Here is a 27,336-nt window from a genome sequence, read left to right as displayed (position 1 = left end):
TTCACCAAAAGAAAGGAGAAGCCTTTTTTACCCTGATATTTTGCAGAGTTTGTTGGATACAAAGGATTGTACCCCTTTGAATCGCTACTTTTTTAACATACTACTTATAGATCACTCAGTGTCTGAGCACAGCTAGTGATTAATTTTCCCCTTAAGAACTCAACCTTGTTTCAAATTTCAATAATCCAAAGAATCTTATTTTTATGTTATCTAAGATACTTAAAATTTCTCTGAGATAGTTTTAAAATAAATTTTAATTAAATCTAAGATTATTTAAGCCATTCTAAAAAATTATTTTATATTGTCTTCAAAATATCCTCTTTTAACAATCAATAGATCTTTCTTCTTATTTCTACCAGAACTGTCCATATGAGATTACTCTTTGTTCTATGTAAATAAAATTATCATACTTACTCATATCCTTATCTTTTCAAGCTGAACACCCTAATTAACAATGAAACTTTGCATAATATTATTTTCTAACCCACTCATTAATCTGGGCATTTCGAGTTTTAAGATTTCACAGTCCATTGAACTCATGAATTCATGTGTATTCTGAGTAAGTATATATATAATTTCCTGAGTCTGAAGTTGGTTCTATTCTCTTACTGACAGATGTTTACATTTTTCAATACCTTATATTAGCCTTTCTTGATGCTTTGTTGTTCTTTCATGCTATAGATTGCTTTTCTGTTATTTTAGTTGATGACTTCATGATGATTCTCTTGGCTCATTTTATAGGAAAGATGCCTGAAGTAAACAACATTTGGACAGCTTAAAAAATGTCGAATAGGGTAGTAAAACAGAACCAATTCTGAACTGAATATTACAAAATGGAATACTTACAACTATAACTAATAATTGAGGATTATAAACAACTGTTTTTAAAAACTTAATTGATGGTATTCCAGTGAAGAGCTTGACCATATCTTGATCCCAACAAGTTGACTGAGACACAAATGGAAAATCAGATATTGGTGGGACGTGGGTAAGAATCCATGGTTTTGAATAGTGATATCATTCTCTTGGATTTTGCCCAGGAGTGTGTCTGAGTTTCCTGCAGCATCAGGAGAGGGAGAGAGACAACATGACTTCTACCAAGATTCTGCTGCTCTTGCTGTCAACAGTTTTGCTGGCCTTGGGCTCTGCTCAGGGCATCGATGACAGTAAGTTGGGGAAATGGAAGATCATGTAAGCATGTGGGTAAGATTCATAGAAAAGAGTAAGGTTGAATTGAGCTTTCTCAGAAATCAAGTACTTGATATTCCAAGAATAGGTTTATCAAAGAGGAGAAAACATTAGTTTCTATTTTCCACTGGTTGCAAATATCTCTCTGAAATCTGGGACCTGAGTCTCAATTAAGTATCTTCATGAGGTGACCTTTGCTATACTCAGAAATATGGACTTTCACTTATTCACTCTATTTGCGTGAAAAAAAAATTCTAGATGGAGTGGATATTTTAAAATTCATCTAGATATCTCATTTCCTTGTCATTGAACAATTGGCCATTTACAAATATTGAGAATTTGTATTAAATTTTCTTTATTCCATTAAATAGATAAGTAGGCACTATTAATTCTCTCCATTGTATTAACTTTTTATTTTTTTAACCTCTATGTCGGGTTTGGGAGCAATATGGCAGGCATGTTGAGATCTAGAAGGTCCTAAAAATGGATGCTTTCAGGAAACGATAGAGGAATGTACACATAATAAAAAAGAAAGTTTAATTATTTATGGATCTTTGGCTCTTTTAAACAGAAAACATGGATGGCATACTTTAAAGATACCAAATATCCAGATAGAAAGTCAAAATCCAGATAAGTATTTCCATGACTGCAAACAGTCAGATATTAGGCTTTTTCAAGACAAATGATGACAAGTTGAAAGAAAATGACATTTTCTTATTAAATATTTTGTCATCGTATCAGAAAAGCCCAAGTCAAAAACTTGGAATCTTAAAGACATGAAATGCTAATGGAATATTTGAGTTTTAAATCTGCTGCCATCTGCTGAGACAAATTTGATGCTCAAAATTCTAAAATGGTAGTTAATGACTTTTCTGAAAGGCACAGAAACTTTAAAAAGGATCTATAATTAGTTATTTTTTATAACCTTATTTTGAGCTTCCATCTCTATGTTTTGTGTTATTTTGGATATTAGGTGGGAAATAACAGTAAAATTCTGAGGAGAGAGTCGTTTTTAAATAGTCTGTACAGGAAATTTAGTTTATGCCTGGTCTTGTATATATTTTATGTCATTAATTATTCACTGCACCAATTTAAGTAGACATTATTATTCACAGTCGACATTTGAACCCTACCTTTGGAGTTTAAATATTCTGCAGAACATCCATGATTAGAGAGTTACAAAGCTGTGTTATAGACTCAGCCCTGTCAGCTTTCAAAGCCCATGATATTTCTACCTCATCCTCTGACCTCTGTTTTAGCTTTTACTTCATCTGCAATGACTGAATTTTCTGAAGTATGTCCACTATTTTCAACTTAATATATCTATTCAACATGTAAATTCCTTTGCCCCAGATCTCTTCCTGTTCCCATATAGATTTGTTTCTTGTCTTCCATCCTGAATTCACCCACTTCCCACGGGCAGCATTACACTTAATAAACTGCAGTGCTATGTTCCTCTGAGTATTGCATAAAGATTTCTCAAACTGTTGAGTAACTTAACTAGTAAAATACAGTTTGAGAATTCTAAAGGGAAGATGCTCAGAATATACCACCAAAATTTTGTCATTAAGGCTAACATGAGTTTATTCTACCTTTGGTAAGGGAGAGAGTCTCTGAGGGAAAAGGAGAAAGTTGGGATCTTTACAGATAAGGTTTTAGGGTCTACTTTAAGGAGAGCTTTCTTAGGGATGAACAAGGTCCATGATTTAACAGTTTAGGGGCCAAATGGACTGAGGCGATGGCAAGTGTCTTGGAGGAAACAGTTGATGCCATTAACAAGCTGAATAGATTAATGTTTGTTTAAGTGACTTTGGGACAAGTTCTGGAAATAAATGATAAGTATTAGAAACATTTCTGTTTCTGAGCAAGATTTTCTGGAATAATAAGGTCATATTAATGTAGCCAGGAAGCTACATGGTTGTAGTTGGTTTCCCTTCTCAAATTTTCTCTGTTTTAAGAAGTCACATAATCTCTGATACATCTACAAACATTACAGCTCTTCATTATGCATCATGTGGAATTAGAATAACTATATGACTCTCTCATGTCTGCTTCAGAACCAGTGATCAGGACTAGGATTCTAGTTTGGGAAATGTTGGTCCATTGTAACCAAACATTTTTATGTTGGGTTCTCTTAGGCATTTTCTTAACTCCTTCTATCTCAATTTACTTTTCTTTCTACAAATGTAGAGATGGAGTCTTATCAAATCATATTTTAAATTTATTGTTTCTTTTTTTTTCTTTTTAAATACAAATACTGTTTCTGAAGACCCAGATAAAATTGTTCAAGAACATGTTCCTTTCTTTTTCACCTCAGAACATATCTTATGCTATATTTTTGCTTAGTGTTTTGTCTCTTGAGAGCTCTCTAAATAGATTCTAGGGAAGGGTGAAAAGGAATAACAAGCCCTTAGGTTTCAGGGTTCTTCAGTCATATTGTTAGATAAGGCTCAATCCTTCCTTTTCACTTTTGAATATCTTATGTCGGAGACCTAAACAGTACCTGAAGGTCAGCAGAACATGATACCCCAACCACTTGTACATGTCTTTCTCTAAATCTTTCTACAACCAATGGCTAATTATTGAATAGCACAAATGTCTTACATTTGTAAGAGAATTATCTCTATTGACATTTAACTAATTTGAAGTATAAAGATACTATGTAATTTCACTAAAGTACTGTATTTGTTCAATCAGTAACCTTACCATTACACCTTATTCATTTATAGCACTAATGCTTTGTGCCTTTGTTATTGAGGTCTTGATACCTGTTTAAATAGATTTTCTCAGAGCAGGTGAAATTTGAAGCCACTATTAATGGCACACATTTCTCATGAAAGAAAAAACTGAAGTCAGTTTTAATCATGTGGTAGGAATATGTGTAAAAGGGAAGATCAGAAAAGACCAGAGTACTTGGGGGAGCTAATGAATTGTAACTCATGCCACCAAAGAAGTGGCAAAATTAAGCAAATGTCAAACAAACATTTCGTGCTTAATGAAAACCTTTAGAAGTTTAATGATTTTCCCTAGTTCCTAGTTTCTCAATGACCCTTCAATTCAGGTTATGAGATCATTTCATATGTCATTTTTTTGTTCTTTCTTTGTGGAAGCCCTTCAAAAGGAAGAGGATACACCCCAATTAGTAGGTGAGTTATTTTTAATTCAATCAACTTATTTAGAATTTTTCTAGATGGATTCTAGGAACCCCAGGTAAATAGAAATAATCCAAAATTCCTATTAATCTTTTTTACATTAAGCAATCATACTTAACCTTGAAAAATTCCTTTTCAACCATCATACTTTATAGTTTAATCTTATTAGTTCCACATTGCAAAAGGAGCACAGAAGACCAAATGAGAGGGGAAAAGTTGGCTGGGATAATGATTTGCATTCATTTTAAAAGTTTTCTCAGACCTAGATAGTGTGGTCATTTTGCTCCTTCTGATTTTTTCATGCTTCAGTTACCTGGTGTTGGTTGTCTTAGTAAGAACATGCCTATTTGAGGATTCCTCAAAGAAATGCTTTCATTATCCACATGCTCTATCCCATCACTGAGTCAATAAAATGCAATACTTGATAATAACCATGACAGGATCCTGTACTTGGTATCAAGGCTGAAGAGTAAATAAAATATTGTTCCTATCATTAAGGAACACAGAATCCAATGGAAGATTATCCTGCACATAACAATGATCACTGTCAAAAATGGGACAAAGGAAGTTATTACAGAGCTCAGAACAAGGGAAAAAAGAGGAGACCTTATACAGGAGATGCCATATGATCTGGAGCATGGAGAGGAGAGACCGAAGGGAAAGCAGAGTGAAATACAAGGCTAAATCTATCCATATACTAATTTGCAATAATCTAGAAACACTGAATAACCAGTAAGGCTGAAGTGAATCTAGGAAGATAGAGCTGGAGACATGGGTTGGTTTCATCGTGTGAAGGATGTTACAAATGGCCAAGTGATTTTGTATTTTATTCTATGGGCAACGGAAATTTTTGAAAAACAAAGTGACACCCCAATTTCTTTGTTGATCTGACGACAATGAGGAATAAGCATCCTGAGAGCACAGACTGTCTTTTCAGCTTGGAATCTTAGCATCTGACAAAAGGTGCAATTATACTATATGAGCTCTCAATAAACTCTATATTGGAATGTGAAGAGTAAGAGCCAGGAGATTACAAAGATATGATTGAAAGTTGATACATGAGATGGTGAGGGATTACTTACAAGTAAAATTCCCTAGCGAGGGGCTAGGTGGCTCAGTTGGTAGAGCAAGTGACAGTGAATCTCAGGGTTGTGAGTTTTAGTGCCATGTGAGGTATAAGATTTGGTATACAAACCAAATCTTAAAAAAAGAGAGGGAGATGGTGAGGGCTTGTACTCGATATAGGTACCAGAAATGTGCAAAAGGAAACACTAGAGAATTAGACTCCACAATTTGTAGAAGGTGATACAAGGTAGGGCAGAGTGGGTATTCTAGGATTGTTGGACCATTGTGAGGGGCAGGCAGGCTGATCATTTCCCCTCATTCAATAGATCTGTGTCAAAATATCACGCATAGCTGTAGATAGACACAGTGAAGATGAGTGGTGGTTTTACTCAGATATCATGAGATATCTGGTAATTATAGATGATTTGATGTCTATCATGGCAAGTTCAGAATGAATGACAGTAGAGAAGAAGCAGAAGCATCAAAAGAGGAGATTCAATGGTGAGTGGGCAAAGAAAACCTGTTAAGCCAAGTACATGCACTGTCACAAAGCCAGGATCTCTCTGCCTCTCCTCTTCTGGGGTCTAGGCCTTGGTCATTACCTAATATCACAGAATCCAGTAATATCTTATTTCTAACTCCATTTAGGCTATCATACTTTCCATGCTTGCCTCGTTGAAGTTTGTGGCTAACCTTTCCTTTTACTTGCTCCTTTCTGAATCTGTGTTCTCTTGGCTAAGAAGATGATGAACTATTTGAAGAAAACTCAGAGGAATCACAAGTAAAACCTCAAGAAGAAAATGGAGATCAGAATGGCAAGCCAGGCAAAGAGGAAGACAAAGGCAATGGACAAAAGCAGAGGCCTCATGACCAGAGTGTCCAGGGAGTCCTTGGAAGCCTATTTAGCAGAGGTGGCCCACATCACCCTAGTGGCCAACAGGGCCCAGGAGGCCAACAGGGTTCAGGTGGTCAACAAGCCCAGGTGGCCAACAGGGCCCAGGTGACCAACACCGTCCAGGTGGCCAAGGTGGTTAAGGAAGCCAACAGGGTCCAGGTGGCCAACAGGGTCCAGGTGGCCAAGGTGGTCAAGGAAGCCAACAGAGTCCAGAAGGCCAACAAGGTCCTGGTGGTCAACATGGCCCAGGTAGCCTAGGTGGTCAAGGAAGCCAACAGGGTCCAGGTGGCCAGCAGGGCTCAGGTGGCCAAAGAGACCAGCAGGGAAGAAATGACTAGCATGGTCAACATGGTGGCCAGTGACTAGGAAAACCAACTAAAGAAGACCTCCTTCAATTCTCTAGGTATTAATTCTATTCGTACTAATCTAGTAAGATAGTAATTTCTTTTGATATTTCCTAATATCTCTTCTTGTTTCTTCCACTCAGAGTTTTTTTGTTTTGTTATATTTTGACTCCCTCATTCTTATATTGGCCTACAGCCTTCCCAAGTTTTACCTCCCTTCCCCTCTTCCTCTTGTCTCCTGTGTTCCCTTCCCTTTACTCTCTCCTGGCCTCCTCCTCTCATCCTGCTTCTTCTGTTCTCTCTTAACATGATATCCTGTCATGTCCTCTAGTACCCACTAGTAGAAATACTGACATAGATCATGTCCAGGTCAAATTAATATTTCTGTCTAAAATTCTTCTCTTTGTCTTAGAAATTGAGAGAGATGAACTGGTGACCATGGAGTTTTCAGTCATGTCAACGTGGCCTTTCCTTTCTCTGACTTCAAATCATCAATAAAGTCATTAGCATTAAAGTTCTGGCTATTGTTTTTCTTCTAAGTTCATGATTCTTAGGGTATAAGAAGGCCAAGTTGGGAGATACAAGCCCTGAAGGACTCCAAATGTTGTGCATTATGCAGCTTTATGCAGCTCTGATTTTAATATTTTGTGGGGACTTAACTCCCACCAATATTACAAAACAGAAACATTTTTTTCTTGAGACCAGTAAGGGGGTTTGCCAATTTCAGTTGACCAATACTACCCTTTTCTTAGCTTAAACACAGAGAGAATTACCTCATAATTTCCATTGACTTCTGGTAGTCCTTCGATGTACGTGTGTTCTATTGTGAGGTGAGGGTGTGTAGAAGGGGAAACATTGTGCATTGTTGGTGGGAATGTACACCAGTGCCATGGCTATTGAACACAGCATGGAGGTTCCTCGAAAAATGACAAAGAGAACTGCAATACAATCCAGCACTTCCACTTCTGGGTATTTATTCAAAGAAAATGAAAACACTATTTTGTAAAGAGACATGCACCCCTAATGTTCATGGCAGCATTATTCACAATAGGCAAGCTATCGAAGTAGCCTACATGTCCATGAGTAGATGAATGGATAAAGAAGATGTGGTGTGTATACACAATGGAATATTACTCAGCCATAAAAAGGAAGGAAATCTTGCTATTTTCGACAACACATGGATCTAGAGAGTATAATGTTGAGTCAAATAAGTCAGTCAGAGACAAACACCATATGATTTCATACATACGTGAAATCTAAAAGCCAAAATAAATGAGCCAACAGAACAAAACAAAAACAGACTTGCAGATACAGAGAACTAATGATCCAGTGCTTTCCAGAAGGCAGAGGGAGGGAGGATGGGCAAAATAGGATCAAAAAGCAGATTAAAAGGTATGACATACATTTATAAGTGTATAAATAAGATACAGGGATACACCATACACATAAGGAATGCAGTTAATAATGTGTAACTTTTTTGTATGTTGATAGATGATAGCTAGATTTTTCTTGATGATCCTTCACAGTGTATAGAAATGTTCAATCACTATGTTGTACATCTGAAAATAATATAATATTGTAGGTCAACTATGCTTCAATTTTTTTGAGAGAGAAATGTGACTGGGAGAAAAGAAAAAGAAAAATAAACAGGGAAAATGTGGACACACAAGTGTACACAGGAAGATAAAGCCACACAAGTGGCCATGCGAAGATAAAGCCAGAGATCAGGGCAATGTAGCAGAAGCTAAGGAACATTAAAGATTGCCAGCAAACAACCAGGGGCTGTGAGAAAGGCCTGGAACAGATTCTTCCTGAGAGCCCTCAGACTGAACCAACACCTTAGTCTTGGCCTTCTGGTCTCCAGAACTGTTAATAAATAAATTTCTGTCATTTAAGTCACTTACTTTGTACTACTCTGTTACACTTAATCCATCTACCTCTGAAGCCTCTGAGTGGAAAGCCACAGAAAGAGGGTTTCCAGAGAAGCATCCCTCACTTGGGAAGGGGGTCCATAGAGACAGGCTAGGAAGGTGAAGCACCTTCCTAGGTGAAGCACCAGAAGTCCTTGTTTCTCGAGTGTCAAAATGTGACAATCCCTGTGGCAGCTCACACATGGAAATGCAGGTTGCCCCACAAGGCTGACAATAAAAATCAGGATAGGATAAAAAAGAAGGTTGTAGTGGACAATGCTAAGAAGAATATAAGTAGTTTGCCTTCAGTATGAGTATTAGTGAAGAATTTACAGGTTACGATAACAGACACAAAGTAAAAATGTTCAATTCTGTTTATTCCCACACTTCCTGCCAGGTTCAGTTCTGAAATCAGACCTAGAACTGACCTTCTCTTTGGAAGCAGAATCAATATCTGGTCGTTCTGGCATTCTCAGTATCATGATAGACTTACTATACAATTTTGGAAGTAATGTGATTATTCTGCAGGTGGAGTTGGGTACCTTGCACAAAGCAACATATGTGAAGATATGTAAACCTGAGGGTAGAAACATCTGAAAGTAACTTCAGGGAGGATTCAAGGATAAGTGAGCAGCTTTCTCTTTACTCTGCAAACAGGGTAGGAGTCCCAGCTGCAATATTTTTCAATTTACCATCATTTACTAAAAGCACAGAGGAAAAAAAACATAAAAGATAAAAACCTACAAGCCTCATGATAACACTAGTTACTAAAGATAATTGAAAATAACGTACTAAATAATGAGCTTCTATCATTTCAATCCAAATATTGGGCAGCAAAGCTCATAGTCTTGTATCCAAATCAGTACAGTTTTGCATAATGCAAGAGTATTGAACAGGCAAGGTCACTCACAAATGACCTGGCATGCTTTGTTTTCAGAAAGAGATCCCCAAAATTGTCTTTCCTAGTTAAAAACTGCATGCCTAGCAATATTATCTTCAGTTCAGACCTCTAGTCCCCATTTCTTCTCCCCTCACATTACTTGGAAGACCTGTTTCCCAGCCCACTGGAAGGAATTTCCTGTTTGCTCACATTAAAATCAAGTACTCCTTGGGAGTACTTCTGAAGGTACTCCTCCTCCTAAAATACAGCTTTATATTAAAAGTTATATCCCAGTCTGAAGTATTTGCAAAGAAATGATCGGGCTACTCCTACTCTCCAAAAATGTCTTTGTTGCCGATAGAATCGATCACAAATTCGGTTTGACATTCACAACATTCTTCACAATCTGGAACTAACCCACATCTGAGCTTTATCTTCTTATATTCTCTTCAATCTTACTGGATCATTCAGTGTTCCTAGACCATTGAAAATACTATACTACATACATAGGGTTAGCCATGCTTTTCACTTTGCCTTCTTCCACACTGCTCTCCAAAGGTACAGCTGCCACGGCATCTCCTTCCTGTATGAAACTTTCCTTTCTCCCCTGCTCTGAACTTTGAAAATTGCTTCTTTTGCCACTTTTCCAATAGTGATCATCATTATGTCAAAGCTAAATCTCCCATGAGATCTTGCATCCTCTAAGGACAGGAACAATGAATGTTTCATATACCTTCATGTCACCAGTACTATTTAAGGACAATGAAAAAGACAATGCAGAAGCTGTTGTTTTGCAGACTTTTGACCTTGGGGTCAAAATTATACGGTTTTGACCTTGGGGTCTTAATTATACGGTTCTAACTGAACAGAGAAATGCTCCCTAAAGACTAATTTCTACTGCCAGACTTAGAGTTCTAGGGAAAAAATTTCTAGCAATTTGAGGGTAGATTTTTTCTTTTTAGGCACACTTAAATGCCAGTCACAAAAAGGATTCTGCTAAGCAGTCATATTTTAAGGATAGCAGTGGGTATTTGCATGTAAATTTTAATTACATGTTTTAAATTTTACCATACCAACATTAAACATCAAATTATCTTGTTTTTTTCTGGATACTTAGAAACTTAGGAATCCTGATTCAATTTGAGGAAGAATTTTCCCCACACTCAGTGATGATGGGCCTGAATGAGACTCACAGTTGGTTGTCTGCATGTGTTTTGTCTTTTGAGAGGAAGTTATATGGTTGGTTCTAAAGCAGGCAGAGAGACTGCAGTCTTCGTTAGTGTCTGCCCTGGGAGTGATGAATAAGACTGACCCCAAACTTGACCATGCACACCTCACTATCCAGGAACTGCTTTTCAAAAGAGCCAAGTCTATGTGTAGTTCTACCTCTTTGGCACCCGATTAGTACTTGTCTTTGAAGGGCTGAAGACAAAAGCTTGCAGCTCTGTCTTCTCTGTATTTGGATCAGCTCTCCTACCCTTCATCCCCTGAAAATGTTGACCTGTGCAAAGTTCACCTGTACCTCCTTCTTGGTGAGGAGCGCCTCTCAGCTGTTGAGCGATCACTGCTGCCATGGTGCTAAAACCACCAGAGACACTGAGAGATGAGAGCCTCAGCAGCTTGGCAGATGCAGCTTCTGACCTCACTTATTCCCAGATGCAGCTTCTGAACCAGTGCCATTTCAAAGGATCTTGAGATAGCAGCCAAGTTCAGTAGCGCTAGGGCTGCCACTGTGGGGGTGGCTGGTTCTGGGGCTACAATAAGGGCTGTGTTAGGGAGCTTCATGACTGGTTATGCCAAGAACTTGTCTCTGAAGCAACAGCTCTTCTCCTACACTATTCTGGACTTTGCCATTTCAGAGGTAGGTGGTTCTCTTGCCTAATGGTGGCCTCTCACATCCTCTCCACCATGCAAAGGAGCCATCTCCACCTCCTATAATTCTTTCTCTCATGTCTCGTTCCTTTTCCTCTATCTCCCCAGTAAGCCTGGGGCAAGTGGTTGGCTTGGGATTTGACAGAGAGAAGACAAATAAACAGTGTATTAATAAGAAAAAAAGCTTGCTGATATTCACTAGATGAGACATTCTATCTACCCAAACCCTAGAAAGGTCAGTACTTCATTCGGACAGATGCTAAGCACATTTATCTGAATTTTATTCTTGAAAACAAGGTAGATAACCACAGGGTTGGGTATGTGGATCCACTGGAGCCGCTGAAGGATTTGTTCTGCCTAGACTTACATTCTACCTGGAAGATCATGATGCCATTTTGGTTGTTCTGGTATTACTGTCCAGTCATATCTGATATTTTAAAACTTTCAGAATATCTAATTACTTTCTTTCCCCAGTTCACAATTATTCTATCAAATGAGTGCAATTCCCTTTGGGGAGGATTGAAACTGTGAAAACTGTACCATGAAAACTTGGTAATGTCTTTCCTCAGTGGGACTCAGCCTCCTCTTTAGTCATTGAAATGAGTTGGAAGCTTGAGAAGAAATAGTGTTTTTCTATTACATTATTTCTTAGCATTCATTTTTTATTACATAATTCAAAAAGCACCTTACTTAACTATCTATCAGAATCCTAGGAATATCATTTTTCTTAGTACTGATCACAGATTCCAGCACTCTGACTGGCCTTGCTGATCAATATGCTAATGACAGTTTAGTGCTACAACAGACAATTCCAATGTACTCATAGATACGTGGAGCCCAGGTTTCTGGCAGCTTCTCCATCAGCCAATTCTAACCCACAGAGAACATCCCATCATGGAGTTCTCAGCAACGCGAATGTTCCCTCACCAGAGCATTCATTGTTGCCTCTGTGAAGAAAATATTTTTAAGGATCTCCTGGGGGAATATAGGTGATGGTTTCTTGGGTCTTTTGTAGTTAATCCTTTCTGACATTACCATCTCCCTGAACTTTCCAATTCTTTTGAATACTATGTCAAGGGAATTGCAGCAAGTCTACCTTATATATGAGGCCAGTATTGTGTCCAAATTTCATGGAGCTGTCCCAATGGGACATTAGGGCTGGATTTATTTGCCCTTGCCAGAATAAGAGCCCTAAGTCATTATTGAGGGGCCCCAGGTCGATAAATTCTCCATACTCAGACTGAATAAAGAGAACATTTTGATCCATCACCCTCAAAACCCATTTCCAGCATGTTCTATTATTTCTGCTATGTTAGCAATACGTGCTAGTATTAGCTTGAAGCCTTTTTTTTTTTTTTTCTTTTAATGGAAATTGTACTTAGCTTATTGGGCTGTGTGGAAACTTTGTCCTGAAGTAATGAAGAATGGTAGGGGATATCTTGAAGAGAATAAATGTTACCTTCCCTCAAAATGAGTTAATTGAGCAATTTTCAGGAGTGGGGAGGCTCTCCTGACCTTGTAAGTGGTAAGGGTTTGCTCCTGGTGGCCCAGAAGGTTTCAGGGAATCTAGGGGTTTCATATTTTCAGATCCATCCACTTAAGTACCTCTATCTCAAGTATGAGGGTTCCACTTTCTAATGTCAGAAATAATGATTATCACATAGTTGTTTCAGCAATTACTACCCTTCTCCTACGTTATTATCCTCCTTTCTTTTATATTGTTTCAGTTTGCAGGTACTCACTGTATTATCCAACTTAAAAACAAAACCAATGAAAATGCTAAAATTTCGTCTTGCTTTCATGCTCCATTCTCTACTCTTAATAACAAAACTGACTAAAAAGATATACATTCACCATCTCTCTGTCTTATTTCATTCCCTCCTTAACCTTTTCCACTGAAACTGGTGTCTGCCCCTATACCTCACTAACATTGCTCTTATTGGCTCATCAATTACATCCATGTTGCTAGATCTATTGGTTATGTTGTTATATCAATTTTACTGTTTTTCTCAGCACCATTTGAAAGCTGATCTCTCCCTCTGCCTAACAGAATGACATCTCTCTTATTTCCATTTCACCAGGCAGTTCCTTGCTTTTTTCTTATCTTCCTAAGAGCTCTTGCTTGTTTTCTTTTGCTGGGCCTTTTGCTGTGATTTAACCCCTAAAGATTTGAATATCTTAGAGTACCCATCTGGTGTCACTTTTTTATAACTTTTTTAGGAAATCCTACTTATATGTTGATGACTTCCAAATGTTTATCTGTTTTTTCTATCCTTAAAGATTCACATAATCAGTTATCTATTTGAAATTTTCACTTGGTTATTTCATAGATCTCTCAACATACATGTTAAGAAAAGAATTTTTGAGTTTTGTTCTCTTGTCCCTCATAAATATTTGCCACTCAAACTTAGGGAAGAGTGTAGTTTCAATGGCTAAAGTAAAAACAATCTAAAAGTTTTAAAATCTTCTTTTTCTTCAATTCCTGTTCTTTAATCAAAGAATAAGACTATCAGCTTTATCTATATAATATATAGAATTCATCCGTTTAAAAATGTCCTAACTCTATGACCATGATCCAAACCTGAGCCACTATGATTTCTCATAAGGACCACTTACTACATTATAACTTATTGGCTGGTCCCCTTAATTGTACTCCTCCTCATTCCAACACATACTACATTCATTCTTATAACCAAAGTAAACTTAAATCTACATATAAATCAAATTATGTTACTTGTGGTTTCAATCCCTTCAATGTCTTCCCATTGCACTTAAATCTAAATTCCCTCTCATGGTCTATAACGCTTTCTCATGATCTTGCCAGTCACCCCTTGCTCACCATGCTCTTGTCACTCAGATCTTATTGCTCTTCTTCAAACACTTATTCCTCAGGGTACTGGCGTTTACAGTGTCATCTTTTTGGGATATTATTTTGTCCAGGATGGCACATGGCTGGATTATATTTGTGATTCAAGTTTTAATTTGAAATATCAGTTTCTCAGGTAGGTCTATCCTGACTACACTCTATAAAGCTATTTCTATTCCCCCATTATTCTCAACTGTATCAATCATGACCTTGTAATTCTGAGTTTGTTTACTTGATTACAATCTGTCTTCCATAATGTTTTCCACAACTGTGCATTACATGACAGCATGAACTTTGTCACATTTCATCTGTATTTATAGCATCCAGGATCGTGTATTAACAGTCAGATATTCAAAATGTGAGTGTATATGTACTTATTAAACAAGGAATAAAAACAAGAAGGAACTTGCCTGCATTCTCTGTAAACTATTTGCTACATTCTCTTAGAGTAAGCCTGAAAAACTATTCCACAAACTGGGAGTAAAAGAAATAGTACAAATCTTTCACCCTGAGTTATTATCATTTTTGCCTGATTTGTCAGAATTAATATGATCTCAGAAGATAAACCACTTGCCTTGGTTATATCACTTTCATCCTACATATGCCAGTAAGTAGAATTATGTACAGTAAGAGATTTCTAATATGGCTTCTGTTTCCACATTAGTATCCTTTGCCTGGCTACTGTTCACAGAGAAATTGAATGTAAGTGTTAATGTTTCTAATGTAAGTAGATGATCAAATTTCTTGGGTCCACAATATGAAGACATCACACAAGGAGTTTCCAAGGATTCCCTTAGCCCTCAGCTGTTTTTTTGTCCTATGCCCAATAAATCCAAATAAACTGGTTTCTGCATAGGTGGGTGGTGGGGACAGGTATTCCTTAAGACCATATTTTTTAAAATGTAAGTTTCAGGGTATGCATCTAATTTTCTGCTGTTTCTTTAACTTACAAAGTACTCAATATAAATCTTTTTAAATTTATCAATTTAATCAATGTGTATCTTGCACTGTTAGATTCAGAGAAGAAAAATTAAGATATGAAACTAACGAAGAATTAATTTTTATTTTTGCCAAATTTATTGATGAGAATGTTTACATTTTCTTTTCTACACACAAAGTTTATGGCTAATCTAGGCTGATTAATAACAGAGTCAGTCATTCCAAAATATCTTTTCTGCAACATAAATGATGTGCTTTTGTTGGAATTTCCCAAGGAGATATTTCATAGATAACATTTGTATAGTCCAAATAGTGATAATCTATATTGAATCAATGTTTCCTTTGACAGTTTTGACACTTTAACATCTCAACACATAAGTTTTTGATTGAATGTCTCATTTTATAAGGATATCTTGACAATCAGTGCCTGCTACACCCTAGTCTGCTAAAGGCAAACTTACATGTGTCTTTCGTAGAAAAATGTACTTCAATAAGCAATCAATAGTTCCTGTTTAAGCCAATTTTGTTTTACTTTCTTAATATAAACTCTCCTCTCACACTTACAGAGTATCTTTCTTTCATTGATCTATAGTCCTAAAATGATTTTTGAACTTGTGACAAGATTTATTTTAATCACCATTTATATATCTTAACTGTGATAATAAACAGTATTAATTTCTGCCACATTCACAGAATTGCATAACATTTTATTAAGAACTGTCACCATATTGAACTTTTTCCAAAGGTGGAGTCCATTGGATAATCTGAGAAAAGAATCTAAAACCATGGGATGAGTTAGCTGCTTTTCATATGGATGCAAATAACAACTAGATTATATTACAGTTGTTCTGAACCAGTTATACAATTTTGCATCTAGAGAAATGATTTAGAACTAACTATGAAAATATTCTCTCCTCTGACAGTTAATATTAAGATATTAACTTTTATAAGCTCCAAAACATTTTTTTTTAATTCTGAAGGGAGGGAGAGAGAGACAGAGAGAAAAAGACAAAATCAGCTTCACATGAGATCTTTCTAAGTTACAATTATAGATATACTAAATACATTTAAGAGTAATTAACCATATGAAACTAACAATGTAAGAACTGAAGACAACTAAGAAACATCTTGTCTTCCTTCATCCTAGTAGATGATAGGTTAACTATCTAACAGATCTACCTCCAGATCTGTTTATGGTGTTAGAAGTTTCTTCTTTTTAAGACATATTTTACTTTCCATAGTACCCTTAGAGATGCCTGTCTTAATTTATTGCTCCCCAGAATTAGGATAAACGAATGGCTCGAGGGATAGATTAGAGCTATCAACTCACCAATGATCACAGCTAATTCAGTCTCTGGCATAAAGTAGCTAGAGGTGGCTACAAGAAAGGCCAAATAGTAGGCGATGAAAAGGAGGAGAAAGGAGATGACAGCTTTCATGGCTCCCATGTGGGCTTCTATGCTGAAGTCTCTACACCCTGTGGCATTGAACTTCATCTGCCTGGTATGTCTCCAGAGGGAGAGGATCAAGAGGAGAAATGAGATCAGGGACACAGAAAAGGGGAATAGCGTTAACAGGTTGAGGCAAATCTTGATGGAAGAATATTTAGCTTTCTTTACTCTGCATCTCACAGTTAAGTTTGTTTTCTTCTTTGTCCTAACACAACATCTGAAATCATCATTCAAATTCTCAGTGACAACAAGGCTAATAAACACAGAAAGGGCCAAGCATCCCAGCAGGATCCTAGGAATCGCACTGTCAATTCTCCACTTCATCCAGAGGAAAAGGGGATGGAAGAAATTCGCAATCTTGAGGAAATAGAAAATGCTGAGACAGGTGGCAAACCAGACACTTAAATGGTTGGTTAGTGTCCAGAAGAAGTCAATTATTCTCATTTGTTTACCGGTAGCATAGACATCTGGATACAGCACCAATATAAAACAATCTAATAGTATTATACATAATAGACAAATTCTGGATATGGCCAGACTTGTGAGGATTAAATCAATGGAGGCAATCTTCCTCTTCTTGATCCAGCCTATGCAGTTTACCAATCCAATGAATGTATTCCCTAAAATCCCCATTGAAAATTCTCCAGCTGCTACGAGCATTAAGATGCTCTCCACTTTATCCGGCATGGTAAAATACAAAAATATCCAATTTGTTTCTAGTTGAACTGATGTAGTTTGATAGGCACACCTACTTTTTAGATTTTGCTATAATTTTCTTTGCCTTTTTTATTGTACTCTGTCTTGTGATGGAGACTGGAATGATAAATGAAGACTGTAGCTATCATCATTAAATCCTAATTAGTCTTGAGAAACAAATGTGGTTGGCAATCCCTGGCCTGGCCATTGCATGTATCACCTGTATGTAAAACCTGTATCAGCAGGTTTTACTTTTCCACATATGGTTAATTTAGTCTGAGCTACATTTTAGGATGCAAATTAGACCTGTTGCCTCTCATGGTCCTGCACTGTCAATGTTTTTGCAACGCTATGTTTTGCAAGTTTTGGATTCATTAATCTGCAACACATACAGTAACTTAAATAGGGCTGTTAGATTTTAAAAAACAAAACAAAACAGGACACCCAGTTAAACTTGAATTTCAAATAAACAATGAATGATCTGGGTTTTTTGTTGTTGGTGGTGGTGGTGTTTTTTTTTGTTTGTTTTTGTTTGTTTGTTTGTTTGTTTGTTTTTTGGTGTATATCCCAAATTGCACGAGATTAGTACTTCCAAGAAGTACTAAAATTCAATATTAATTGGGTGTCCCATATTTTATCTGGCAAATCTGCACTCCAAGGATTTTCTAGCAATTAGAAAACAGGTCAAAATTGAACTTTGTAGAGGAATCTTCATTTTGCTGATTGCCATCTTCATTTTGATGATAACACTGATTACCACTAATAATCCAAAGTTTGGGTTAACATTGAGAACTGTACATTTTCAGAGAATTTAAAAGGTTAACACTAAATATAGATTATTTGGGTCTAAAAAATATCTTAGCCCATTTATCTCCATTGTTCAGATGAACAGTTACATGCACAAGGTCTCTTAAAATAATACATTGTCTTATTATTCAAGTGACATTTAATGGTCATTCAGTTTGTGATGCTATATATAATAAGATGAAGGAGCAATAATGGAGTATTGATTACCTTTATATTTTCTTTTATGACTTATGACAGAAGAGATTAAAATCCTGTGTTTTGATCTACTCCCCACTCTCCACTGTGCCAAATTGCATCTGAGAATCTAGATCCTTAGCCCTTCTAGACTATCAGGTAAAAGACTGATAATTAAGTTTACCTCATTCTTACAGGTTACTCTTATTTTTAAGTAGCTTCTCTAATTTAGAGTTATTGAGAAACACTTTGCTACATAGTATTTCCATGGAATAATTCTGAGGTGCTGATACTTTCTTGGGGAACACATATCTTCCCATCATTCATTAAAGAACAAACCTTCATTCCTGAGATACAGCTCTGAATTTTTGGATAAACTATCTCATTCTATAACTATCACAAATGACTGTTTTCCTCTGATCTTAGAAATGATCCCTGACCCAAGAACATCATTTTCTTCTCCACAATGTCCTGGGAAGTAAAGGGCCCTAGTAACTATGATAGTACCTTTACTCAAATAAATTTTAGAATATGTTTTTGGGGGGTTTGTGTGTTTTTTGGTTTTTTTTTGTTTGTTTTTTGTTTTTTTGCAGGTCAGTATAGTCCTTATGCATATCTGTATTGTACAACATAGAGATAATGGTGCAGCTACTATGGAAATAGGATAGGTCCTCAAAAGTTTAAAAATACAACTACCAGATGATCCAGCATCCCCAAAATCTGGGTATTTATCTGAAAGAATTGAAATCAGGATCTCAAAATGATATTGGCACTCATGTTTATAGTAGTGTTAATCACAATAGCTAAATGCAGAAGCACCTTAATTGCCCATTGACATATGAATGAATAAAGAAAATGTGTTACATACAGACAATGGATAGCATTCAGTCTTAAAAAGAAGAAAATTAGGCTCCTGGGTAGTTCAGTGGTTGTGTCTGCCTTTGGCTCAGGTTGTGATCCCTGGGTTCTGGGATTAAATCCCACATCGGGCTCCCCCTCTGCCTGTGCCTCTGCCTCTCTCTCACTCTCTGTCTCTCATGAATAAATAAAATCTTAAAAAAAAAAGAAAATTTTGCAAAATGCAAAGACGTAGGTGGACCTAGAAGACATTATGCAAAGTGAAATAAGCTAGTTACAGAAGGACAAATATTGCCCGATTACACTTCTGTAGGTATCTAGAATAGTCAAATCATAAAAACAAAGAGTAAAACAGTGGTTGCCAGGGCCTGAGGGGAGATAAGAATGCAGAGTTGTTATTCAGTAAGTATCAAGTTTCAGTTATGCAAGATGATTAATTCCAGAGATATGCTAAATAATGTAGTGCTTATAGTTAATAACATTATACTGTACACTTAAAAATTTGTTAAAAGTATAGATCTCATATTAAATGCCTTACCACAATAAAAAAAATAGAAAACAAAACAAAAAATTTTGCAGAGAGTACTTTGTCCCCAGCTTACTACTCCAAACCCTTACTATTTTGAACTACTTTGAACTTTCATGGTCTGTGGAGGTATTTCAAATACGGGAGACACAGAAAACTAAATATGGAAGGAAGGACTTCACACTCGTGGAGGAAAATCTTCCTAGAAGTACTAATCTTTTTTTTTTTTTTTTAATTTATTCATGAGAGACACAGGCACAGGCAGAAGGAGAAGCAGACACCCTGCAGGGACCCTGACACGGGACTCGATCCTGGGACTCCAGGATCAGGCCCTGGGCTGAAGGCGGCGCTGAACCGCTGAGCCACCTGGGCTGCCTTAGAAGTACTAATCTTAACAAAACATTTATTTCATCTGAACCTGCAGAAGAATGTAAAGTTCAGTCTAGTGTAGGTTTAACGGGTATTTTGTAGATTATACTAATATACTCCATCAAAAGAATACCAATTCTCTGGTCTTGTACAAATAAATAACAACCTAATAGTTGGATATTGTAAATATATTTGATGAAGTTTATGTATGACTATAAAGATTGGGACTTTCCAGAGTGAATTTTACATCATCATATGCAGAAAAATCAATAATCTTCAGGTAATTAATATTTTAGTTAAAACAAATGAGTAGATTGAAATAAACCAGATTTTAACAAAACAAATGGTGGGACATAAAATGCACAACCATATCAGAACAGACATGAACTTAGACATGCCAGACCAAGTGTTTCAATGTTACTCTAGTGAGGAAGAATTTGATGTTCATAGTAGAACAACATTTTAGTAGTTATTTTTTATTATTTTTTTTGTAATTTACTCTGTATATGTTATAAGCATACATTGTGTTTTTTAGTGATAGCACGTAGTTATTCCATTATGTATGTTTATTACTTCCCAATTAATTGCTTTTCTAGTCCTGAGTGAAAAGAACCCCTGCAGGTCTTATTAAGAAAGGAACCTGAGTAAAGCAGTCTGATCAATATTAGTTGTGCCCTCCTTTTATCCAAATTGTGAGGAGCACTTAGGAATGTCCTTAGAGAGAAATACTTGAATGGGATCTATTCCCATCCTATTGCTGTCTAAACAGCAAGTTGTTTGTAAGGAAATTTAATTTCAAGGAAAATGAATAGGAGGTAACAAAATAAGGTCAACCATAAAATATTATCTAGGAGACCACCTAAAAGTATCACTACTTGGGAGGAGACAGATACATCACTGGGAAACTGAACCAGAGATGGGACAGGGAAGATCTGAATTCCTAGTTAATAAGCTAAATGGGAAAGGATGCCTGGGTGGCTCAGCAGTTGAGCCACTGCCTTCAGCCCAGGGCGTGATCCTGGAGTTCTAGGATCAAGTCCCACATCAGGCTCCCTGCATGGAGCCTGCTTCTCCTTCTGCCTCTCTCTCTCTCTGTCTCTTATGAATAAATAAGTAAAATCTTAAAAAAAAAAAAAAAAAAAAAAAGCCAAGTGGGAGTGACCCAACAGAGCCATGAAGGAAACAAAATTAAGGCCAGCAATGAAAATGTATGATAGGGAAAAAAATGGAAAAAAAAAGTTACTGCAGTTCAGTACTCTTTACTATGGGCCAAAGTAGAATCTTAAAGGAACTTAACTAGGCAGCACATGCTGAGCATCTGCAGCAAGAAGGCAAAAAGAAACATGAGCTCTGAAATTCTTGGAAGAAAGGGCATGTGAAGATGAGAATCTGGGGTGTAAACAGACAAAAGGGATGTATACACTCATGTGCTAATAGGTCTCAGGACCACTTAAAGATGTGTATCCAAAATAAATAGGATAACTGGAAAAAATGAGAATGTATTTTTTTATTAGCAAAGTCCACTTACAAAGCTAAAATTTTACATCATGCAGACTGTTCTTCCGTATCTCAGCATCCTGATAAATGCCTGCCTCAGCTTGTTATTTCCAATAACCAAAATAAGTGAATGACCAGAAGGATAGAGTGTTGCTATAATTTCTTCAAACATCACAGCTAACTTGCTTTCTTTCATAAGGTAGCTAAAAGTTACCAAAAGAGAAGCCCCATAGTACACAAAAAGGAGGAAAAGAAATGAAGTCACAGTTTTCATGGCTCCCGCCTCTGTGCTGAGGTCTCCACAGCCTATAACGTTGAGTTTCATTTGCTTGATATGTCTCCATAGGGACATAATTAAAAGGAAAAATGAGACCAATGACACAGTACATGGGACAATTGCCAACAAGTTAAAGAGAGTCAATGGCTTGAAGTATTGACTTTTACTTACAGAGAGCATTTCAGTTCAGTTTCCTTTATGTTTTGCAATGTTACAAAACTCACAATCATAATTTGGTGTCATTGCTAGTATAAGGCTGATTAAGGAAGAAAGAGCCAAACAACCCAGCAGAATCCAGTGAATCACTCTGTCAATTCTCCTCTTTAGCCAGAGAAAAAGGTGGGTGGGAGAAATTGGCTATCTTGAGTAAATAGAAGACATTAAGGCAGGTGGTGAACCACATACTTAAGTAGTTGGTGAGTATCCAGAAGATATTAATGACTGCTTGTAGCTTATCCTTTTTATAAAAATCTGGGCAGAATACGATTTTGGTGCCATTTAGTATCATTATACAGAGCAAACCAATTTTGGCTAGACTGGTGAGGATATAGTCAATTGAGGAGATCTTTTTCTTCTTAATCCAGTCAATAGAGTTTACTAGTCCAATGCATGCATTCCCCAACATTCCTATTATGAATTCTCCAGTTATTACGATCATGAAGATGATGTCTTCCATACTGAGCATGTTGGTAGAGAGAACACCCCTGATCTCCAATATCACTGCAGATAGACTAATAGACTCTCAGTTGAAGCATGTTAAGTAAGTTCTTCAAATCACAGAATAATGTTTTTATTTCATCCACTATTTTAACTCTGATATAATTCCAGAAGTACCCAGCTCTCTTTTGAGATAAAATTGAGGACTAAACCAACTGGTTAATAGTTTGACTAGCTTTGAGCCTGGGCAAATTATAATCATCACTGTTTAGCTAGTGATAAGTGAAATCACTTGGTTGAAACTGCTCTCATACAAATTAAAAGAGATCGTATTTCATGAATTTGCAACCAGGCTTCTTACTGTTAAGTTCTATGCATTTTTACCTGTCAAGTTGAGTTTTGAACACAGAACTACAGAAAGCAAACAAAAACAATGTATTCCATAAAAATCACAATGTATAAATGAAAGTCCATTTTCTTCACTATAAATTATAAATTAATCCAAAGTCAGATTTCCTAGTGGAAATGAATTTTCATTTTGGAAATGATCAGAACAACCAGATTGCACAAAATTAAGAGGATGATAATTTTCATTTTCATATAAATGCTTAACTAGAGAAGGATATGATACAAATCTGATTATAAATAACATAGTATTATTAGGCAGGCACATGGCAATATTTACTAAAAATTTTTTCTCCATGAAACTTTTTAATAGAAGTGAAAGATGCTAGATGAGGATTTGCTATGCTTAGTTTTATTTAATATGGGAAATGCTATCCATGACAATTCACTTCCTGAAATGTTGTCTCTTGGTATTTTCATATATAATTAAGGAAATACACTTGAAATTGGAATAAGCTCCTTTTGTAAGATTTATAATCTCACATTCTACATTGTAATGTAGATGGGGCAATCATATTTTTAAAAAAGATTTACTAAATAATATTTCCAAGGAATAGGACTAATTCTACCATTAAATTGGTTTATTCTTTCTTGGAAAACCCAACCCATAATAAATTTAAGTCCAGGTAATACAAATCACATAAATTAGGGTTCTTCTTCTTATGTTTAAGTACTTTTATAATGTGAACAACATATATAGTATTTTTTCTATTTCTTATGTGTACCTAGTATGTAATAGGAAAGCATGAAATTAACAATTTAAGAAAACCTAGTTATCTGTAAGATGTTATCAGAAACAGAATAGAAAAGAGAATGATGCTAAGAGGGAAAAAAAAAGTGTCAAAGTTTGAGAACTGACTCCTAAAACTGGCATTACCAGCTAGGGTGGTTTGGGTATACATATTTCTAACTGTACATCCCCCAGCCCCTTTCCTGGTCAAACCTTTTCTTAAGATCATACTTCTTTTCTTACATTATATTTCACCCTAGTGAGGAACTCACCAGAGTGTTTTTTCTCCCTCTTATGAGGACAAACCATTCTAGAAATGGAGGGGACAGGGCAGAAAAGATAAGGACTGACCTCCAGCTTAGACAAAGTAGACAGTTTTTTACATGATTGATTTTATAGGAAAGGCTGATAGATTTTAAAATCTCTTCCCCACAGCCTGTTTACCTGAAATTTTTCTATGTTTTGAGTTCAAGGCCTTTACCAGAATATTATTTAAAGGCGTAGAACCTTTCTGCATTAGGCAAATATATAAAATGTTAGCATGGGATCTGGAGTCATTTTTCCTGCAAAGACAAAGAAATACATGAGTTTCAATGATAACATTTGATTTATTTTTCTTTTTTTAAGGTTTTTTATTTATTTACGACAGAGAGAGAGAGAGAGAGAGAGAGGTAGAGACACAGACAGAGAGAGAAGCAGGCTCCAATGCAGGGAGCCCAACATAGGACTCGATCCCTAGTCTCCAGGATTACAGCCCCAGGGCCGAAAGCGGCACTAAACCGCTGGGCCAGCAGGGCTGCCCAATAACATTTGATTTAAAGTTAAACAGAACAGAAAGGTGAAAGAAAAAAGGAAAATTTAAGAATAATGCTAGATACTAATAATTGCTATTAGCATGGAGTAAAAACAATGAATGTAATCAATTGAGAGAAGGGAGAGTCTTTTGTTGATTTCTTTCTCCTTGTATTCAGGATTCTCTATGGAACAAAAGGTTTCCTTCTTTTGTGGAAACCCTTCACAATCCTAAGCACTTTTAGGAAAGCCCCCCTCAGCTTGCTGTTGCCCATTATCAGTATGAACGAATGGCTCGATGGGAAAATGCCAACTACCACGCCACCAAACATAACCACTAATTTTCCGTGAGGAATCAGGAAGCTAGAGGTTACTACAAGAGAGACTGCATAGTAAATAATGAAGAGGAGCAGAAAGATCATCACTGCCTTTATGGCCCTCATGTGGGCCTCTGTGCTGGGGTCTCTGGACCCTGTGGCATAAAGTTTCATCTGCCTAGTGTGTCTAAATAGGGAGAAAAGTAACAAGTAACAAGAGAACTGAGATTAGGCAAAGAACAAAGGGAACTATAGCTCCCAGATTCAGGATAAACAGTTTGAAAGCACTTGGGATTTTACTCACTTTGGATTCCCAAGTTATGTTTTCCTTATGATTGACTTTGAAGGGATCCCAGAAGTCCTCATTCAATGAAACACTAATAATTATACAGGTAAGAAAAGACATCAGAAACATCCCCAGAATGACTCTGTTAATCTTTAGCTTCAGCCAGAGAAAAAACGGATGGGATATATTGGCTATCTTCAGTAAATAGAAAATACTGAGGCAAGAAGTAAAACAGATACTTGAATGATTGCTAAGTGTCCAGACAACATCCACAATATTCATTAGCTCGCTATTGGCATATATATCTGGAGAGAGCAGCAAAATAAAGCCATCTAAAGATACCACACACAGCAAACAGATTCTGGAGATGGCCAAGATCACCAGGATGATGTCAATCACGGAGATGTCTCTCCTTCTGAGCCACCTAGTGCAGTTAACCAGTGCAATAAATCCATTTCCCCAAATTCCTATAGTCATTTCTCCGGCAATCAAGAAGATGTATATTACCTCCATTGTACTTAGCATGGCAGCAGAGAGTTCTGATTTGGGATATCACTGATGATGAACTGGCTTTCAGCTGACCAGTGAAGAATGGTTTACATATCTGTCACTTAGGTTATGATGCATTTGTCTTTTTCTGTCCTCTTTGTCAGCTCTAATTCAGCTGAGCGGGATACTAACTCAGTTGAGTTCTGCTCTGCATGAGAACTGCCTAAAAGACCTCACTGTTGGACCAGTAATATCTTTCATGTACAGTGATGATTGAATGCCTCCAAGATGCAAATAGGAATGGATCTGATTTCTTGGATTTGCACAATCTTTCTCATCTTAAACTCTGTATATTTTGGAGTCATTGAATTTAAGCCATTGACCAAGGACTTCAAGAAAAAATTAATTACTTGGAAAATATGGATCCAAATTAAATTGGAGATGCGGCAGCATTACCATTGCTAATGACTTGCTAAGTACCCCCATATCGTGTTCCATTTTGTGCAAATGCATATTTTGGAGCTTAAAATTAATTTTGAATTTAAAATGTAGACAGTTAAGGGATGCCTGGGTGGTTCAGCAGTTGAGCCTCTGCCTTTGGCTCAGTCCTGATCCCGGGTGTGGGGATAGAGTCCTGCATCGGGCTTCCTGTGAGGAGCCCGCTTCTCCCTCAGCCTATGTCTCTGCTTCTTTCTCTGTCTCTCATGAATAAATAAATAAAATATTTTTAAATAAATAAATAAATAAAGTGTAGACAGTTAACATGAACAATTTTTGTCTTATAGCAATGTATTCATTTCATTAATTAGGATAACTCAAGTAGGGTTGCAGCAGTTTTCACTTTTCTTGTAAAGACAGTTATTTGACTTTCTAGCTTCCCTGCCCTGTAATGAGGAAGACTGAGTACTGAAGATGTTCCAGTTGTGCCTGTTATTACTCAGAATTTGACCTCAGAATCTGTATTTGTATGCAGCCTATGTTAAAATCTGAGTGTAATCTTCTTTACAATATTTTTATAGTAATGGACACCAATTTCAAAGACAAAACATATTGGGTCACATTTTTACTATTTGTATACTTTATTGATTGTTTCATGATTTAAAACACATAGCATCTAAATCCATAAAACAATAAATAAAGCTATATTAATGTTTTCCTGCACTGATTTTAATATTTCACCAACTTAACATGTAAGCTGGTGGCTTTAGGCTTTGCTGTAACTGCAGGAATTGCTCTGTCAGGGCAGCCCTGGTGGTGCAGCGGTTTGGTGCTGCCTGCGGCCTGAGGTGTGATCCTGGAGACCTGGGATCAAGTCCCGCATCGGGCTCCCTGCATGGAGCCTGCTTCTCCCTCTGCCTGTGTCTCTGCCTCTCTCTCTGTCTCTCATGAATAAATAAATAAAATCTTAAAAAAAAAAAAAAAAGGAGTTGCTCTGTCAGAGGGAAAGGACTTGAGGTGATGATCTCAAATGCCCAACATCATTTGCACATGTGTTTTTAGGATATTGGTGACAACGGACACTGAGGATAAGGACTAGACACAAAGAATCCCATATATATATAAATAAAAGCCATTTGAATTTTTTGTGGACTGTTTGTTCATTTTTTATTTTTTTATGAATTTCTATGATGTTTATATATTAGAAAAATTAGCATTTTTTTCTATGTTATGTTTAAGTTCTTGTTAGAAAATTTCCTCATTGAAATTTTCCTCTATTACTTTTATGGTTTTTGTTTTCTTTTCTGCACAATAGAAAATTTTATTTTTATTTTTTAAAGATTTTATCTATTTATTCATGAGAGACACAGAGAGAGAGAGAGAGAGGCAGAGTCACAGGCAGAGGGAGAAGCAGGCTCCACTCAGGGAGCCGGACGTGGGACTCCATCTCAGGACT

The 27,336-nt window shown here is 36.6% G+C and overlaps 4 protein-coding genes across 4 annotated transcripts; 1 reads left to right on the top strand and 3 right to left on the bottom strand.

The window, feature by feature from the left end:
• Positions 1 to 369: 369 nt before the first annotated feature.
• On the top strand, positions 370 to 7,158 carry PRH2 (proline rich protein HaeIII subfamily 2). The gene is made up of 4 exons (XM_072797569.1): positions 370 to 1,166; positions 4,299 to 4,334; positions 6,149 to 6,703; positions 7,057 to 7,158. The coding sequence occupies exons 1-3, from the start codon at positions 1,088 to 1,090 to the stop codon at positions 6,556 to 6,558; spliced, it is 525 nt and encodes a 174-aa protein (XP_072653670.1). The 5' UTR covers positions 370 to 1,087; the 3' UTR covers positions 6,559 to 6,703; positions 7,057 to 7,158.
• Positions 7,159 to 16,310: 9,152 nt separating this feature from the next.
• Positions 16,311 to 17,249, bottom strand: TAS2R7 (taste 2 receptor member 7). Its single transcript, XM_072797568.1, has one exon. The coding sequence runs from the start codon at positions 17,247 to 17,249 to the stop codon at positions 16,311 to 16,313; it is 939 nt and encodes a 312-aa protein (XP_072653669.1).
• Positions 17,250 to 21,532: 4,283 nt separating this feature from the next.
• Positions 21,533 to 22,451, bottom strand: TAS2R8 (taste 2 receptor member 8). Its single transcript, XM_072797427.1, is given in 2 exon segments — positions 21,533 to 22,105; positions 22,107 to 22,451. Coding segments are annotated over 2 exon segments (918 nt in total).
• A 2,084-nt stretch (positions 22,452 to 24,535) lies between these two features.
• Positions 24,536 to 25,478, bottom strand: TAS2R9 (taste 2 receptor member 9). The gene is given in 2 exon segments (XM_072797567.1): positions 24,536 to 24,886; positions 24,888 to 25,478. Coding segments are annotated over 2 exon segments (942 nt in total).
• Between the last annotated feature and the right edge of the window lie 1,858 nt (positions 25,479 to 27,336).

This window comes from Canis lupus, chromosome 25 (genome assembly GCF_048164855.1).
Source record: "Canis lupus baileyi chromosome 25, mCanLup2.hap1, whole genome shotgun sequence".
Lineage (NCBI taxonomy): Eukaryota > Metazoa > Chordata > Mammalia > Carnivora > Canidae > Canis > Canis lupus.
Note: the sequence above shows the minus strand (reverse complement) of the source record. Positions and strands in the feature narration are given on the sequence as shown.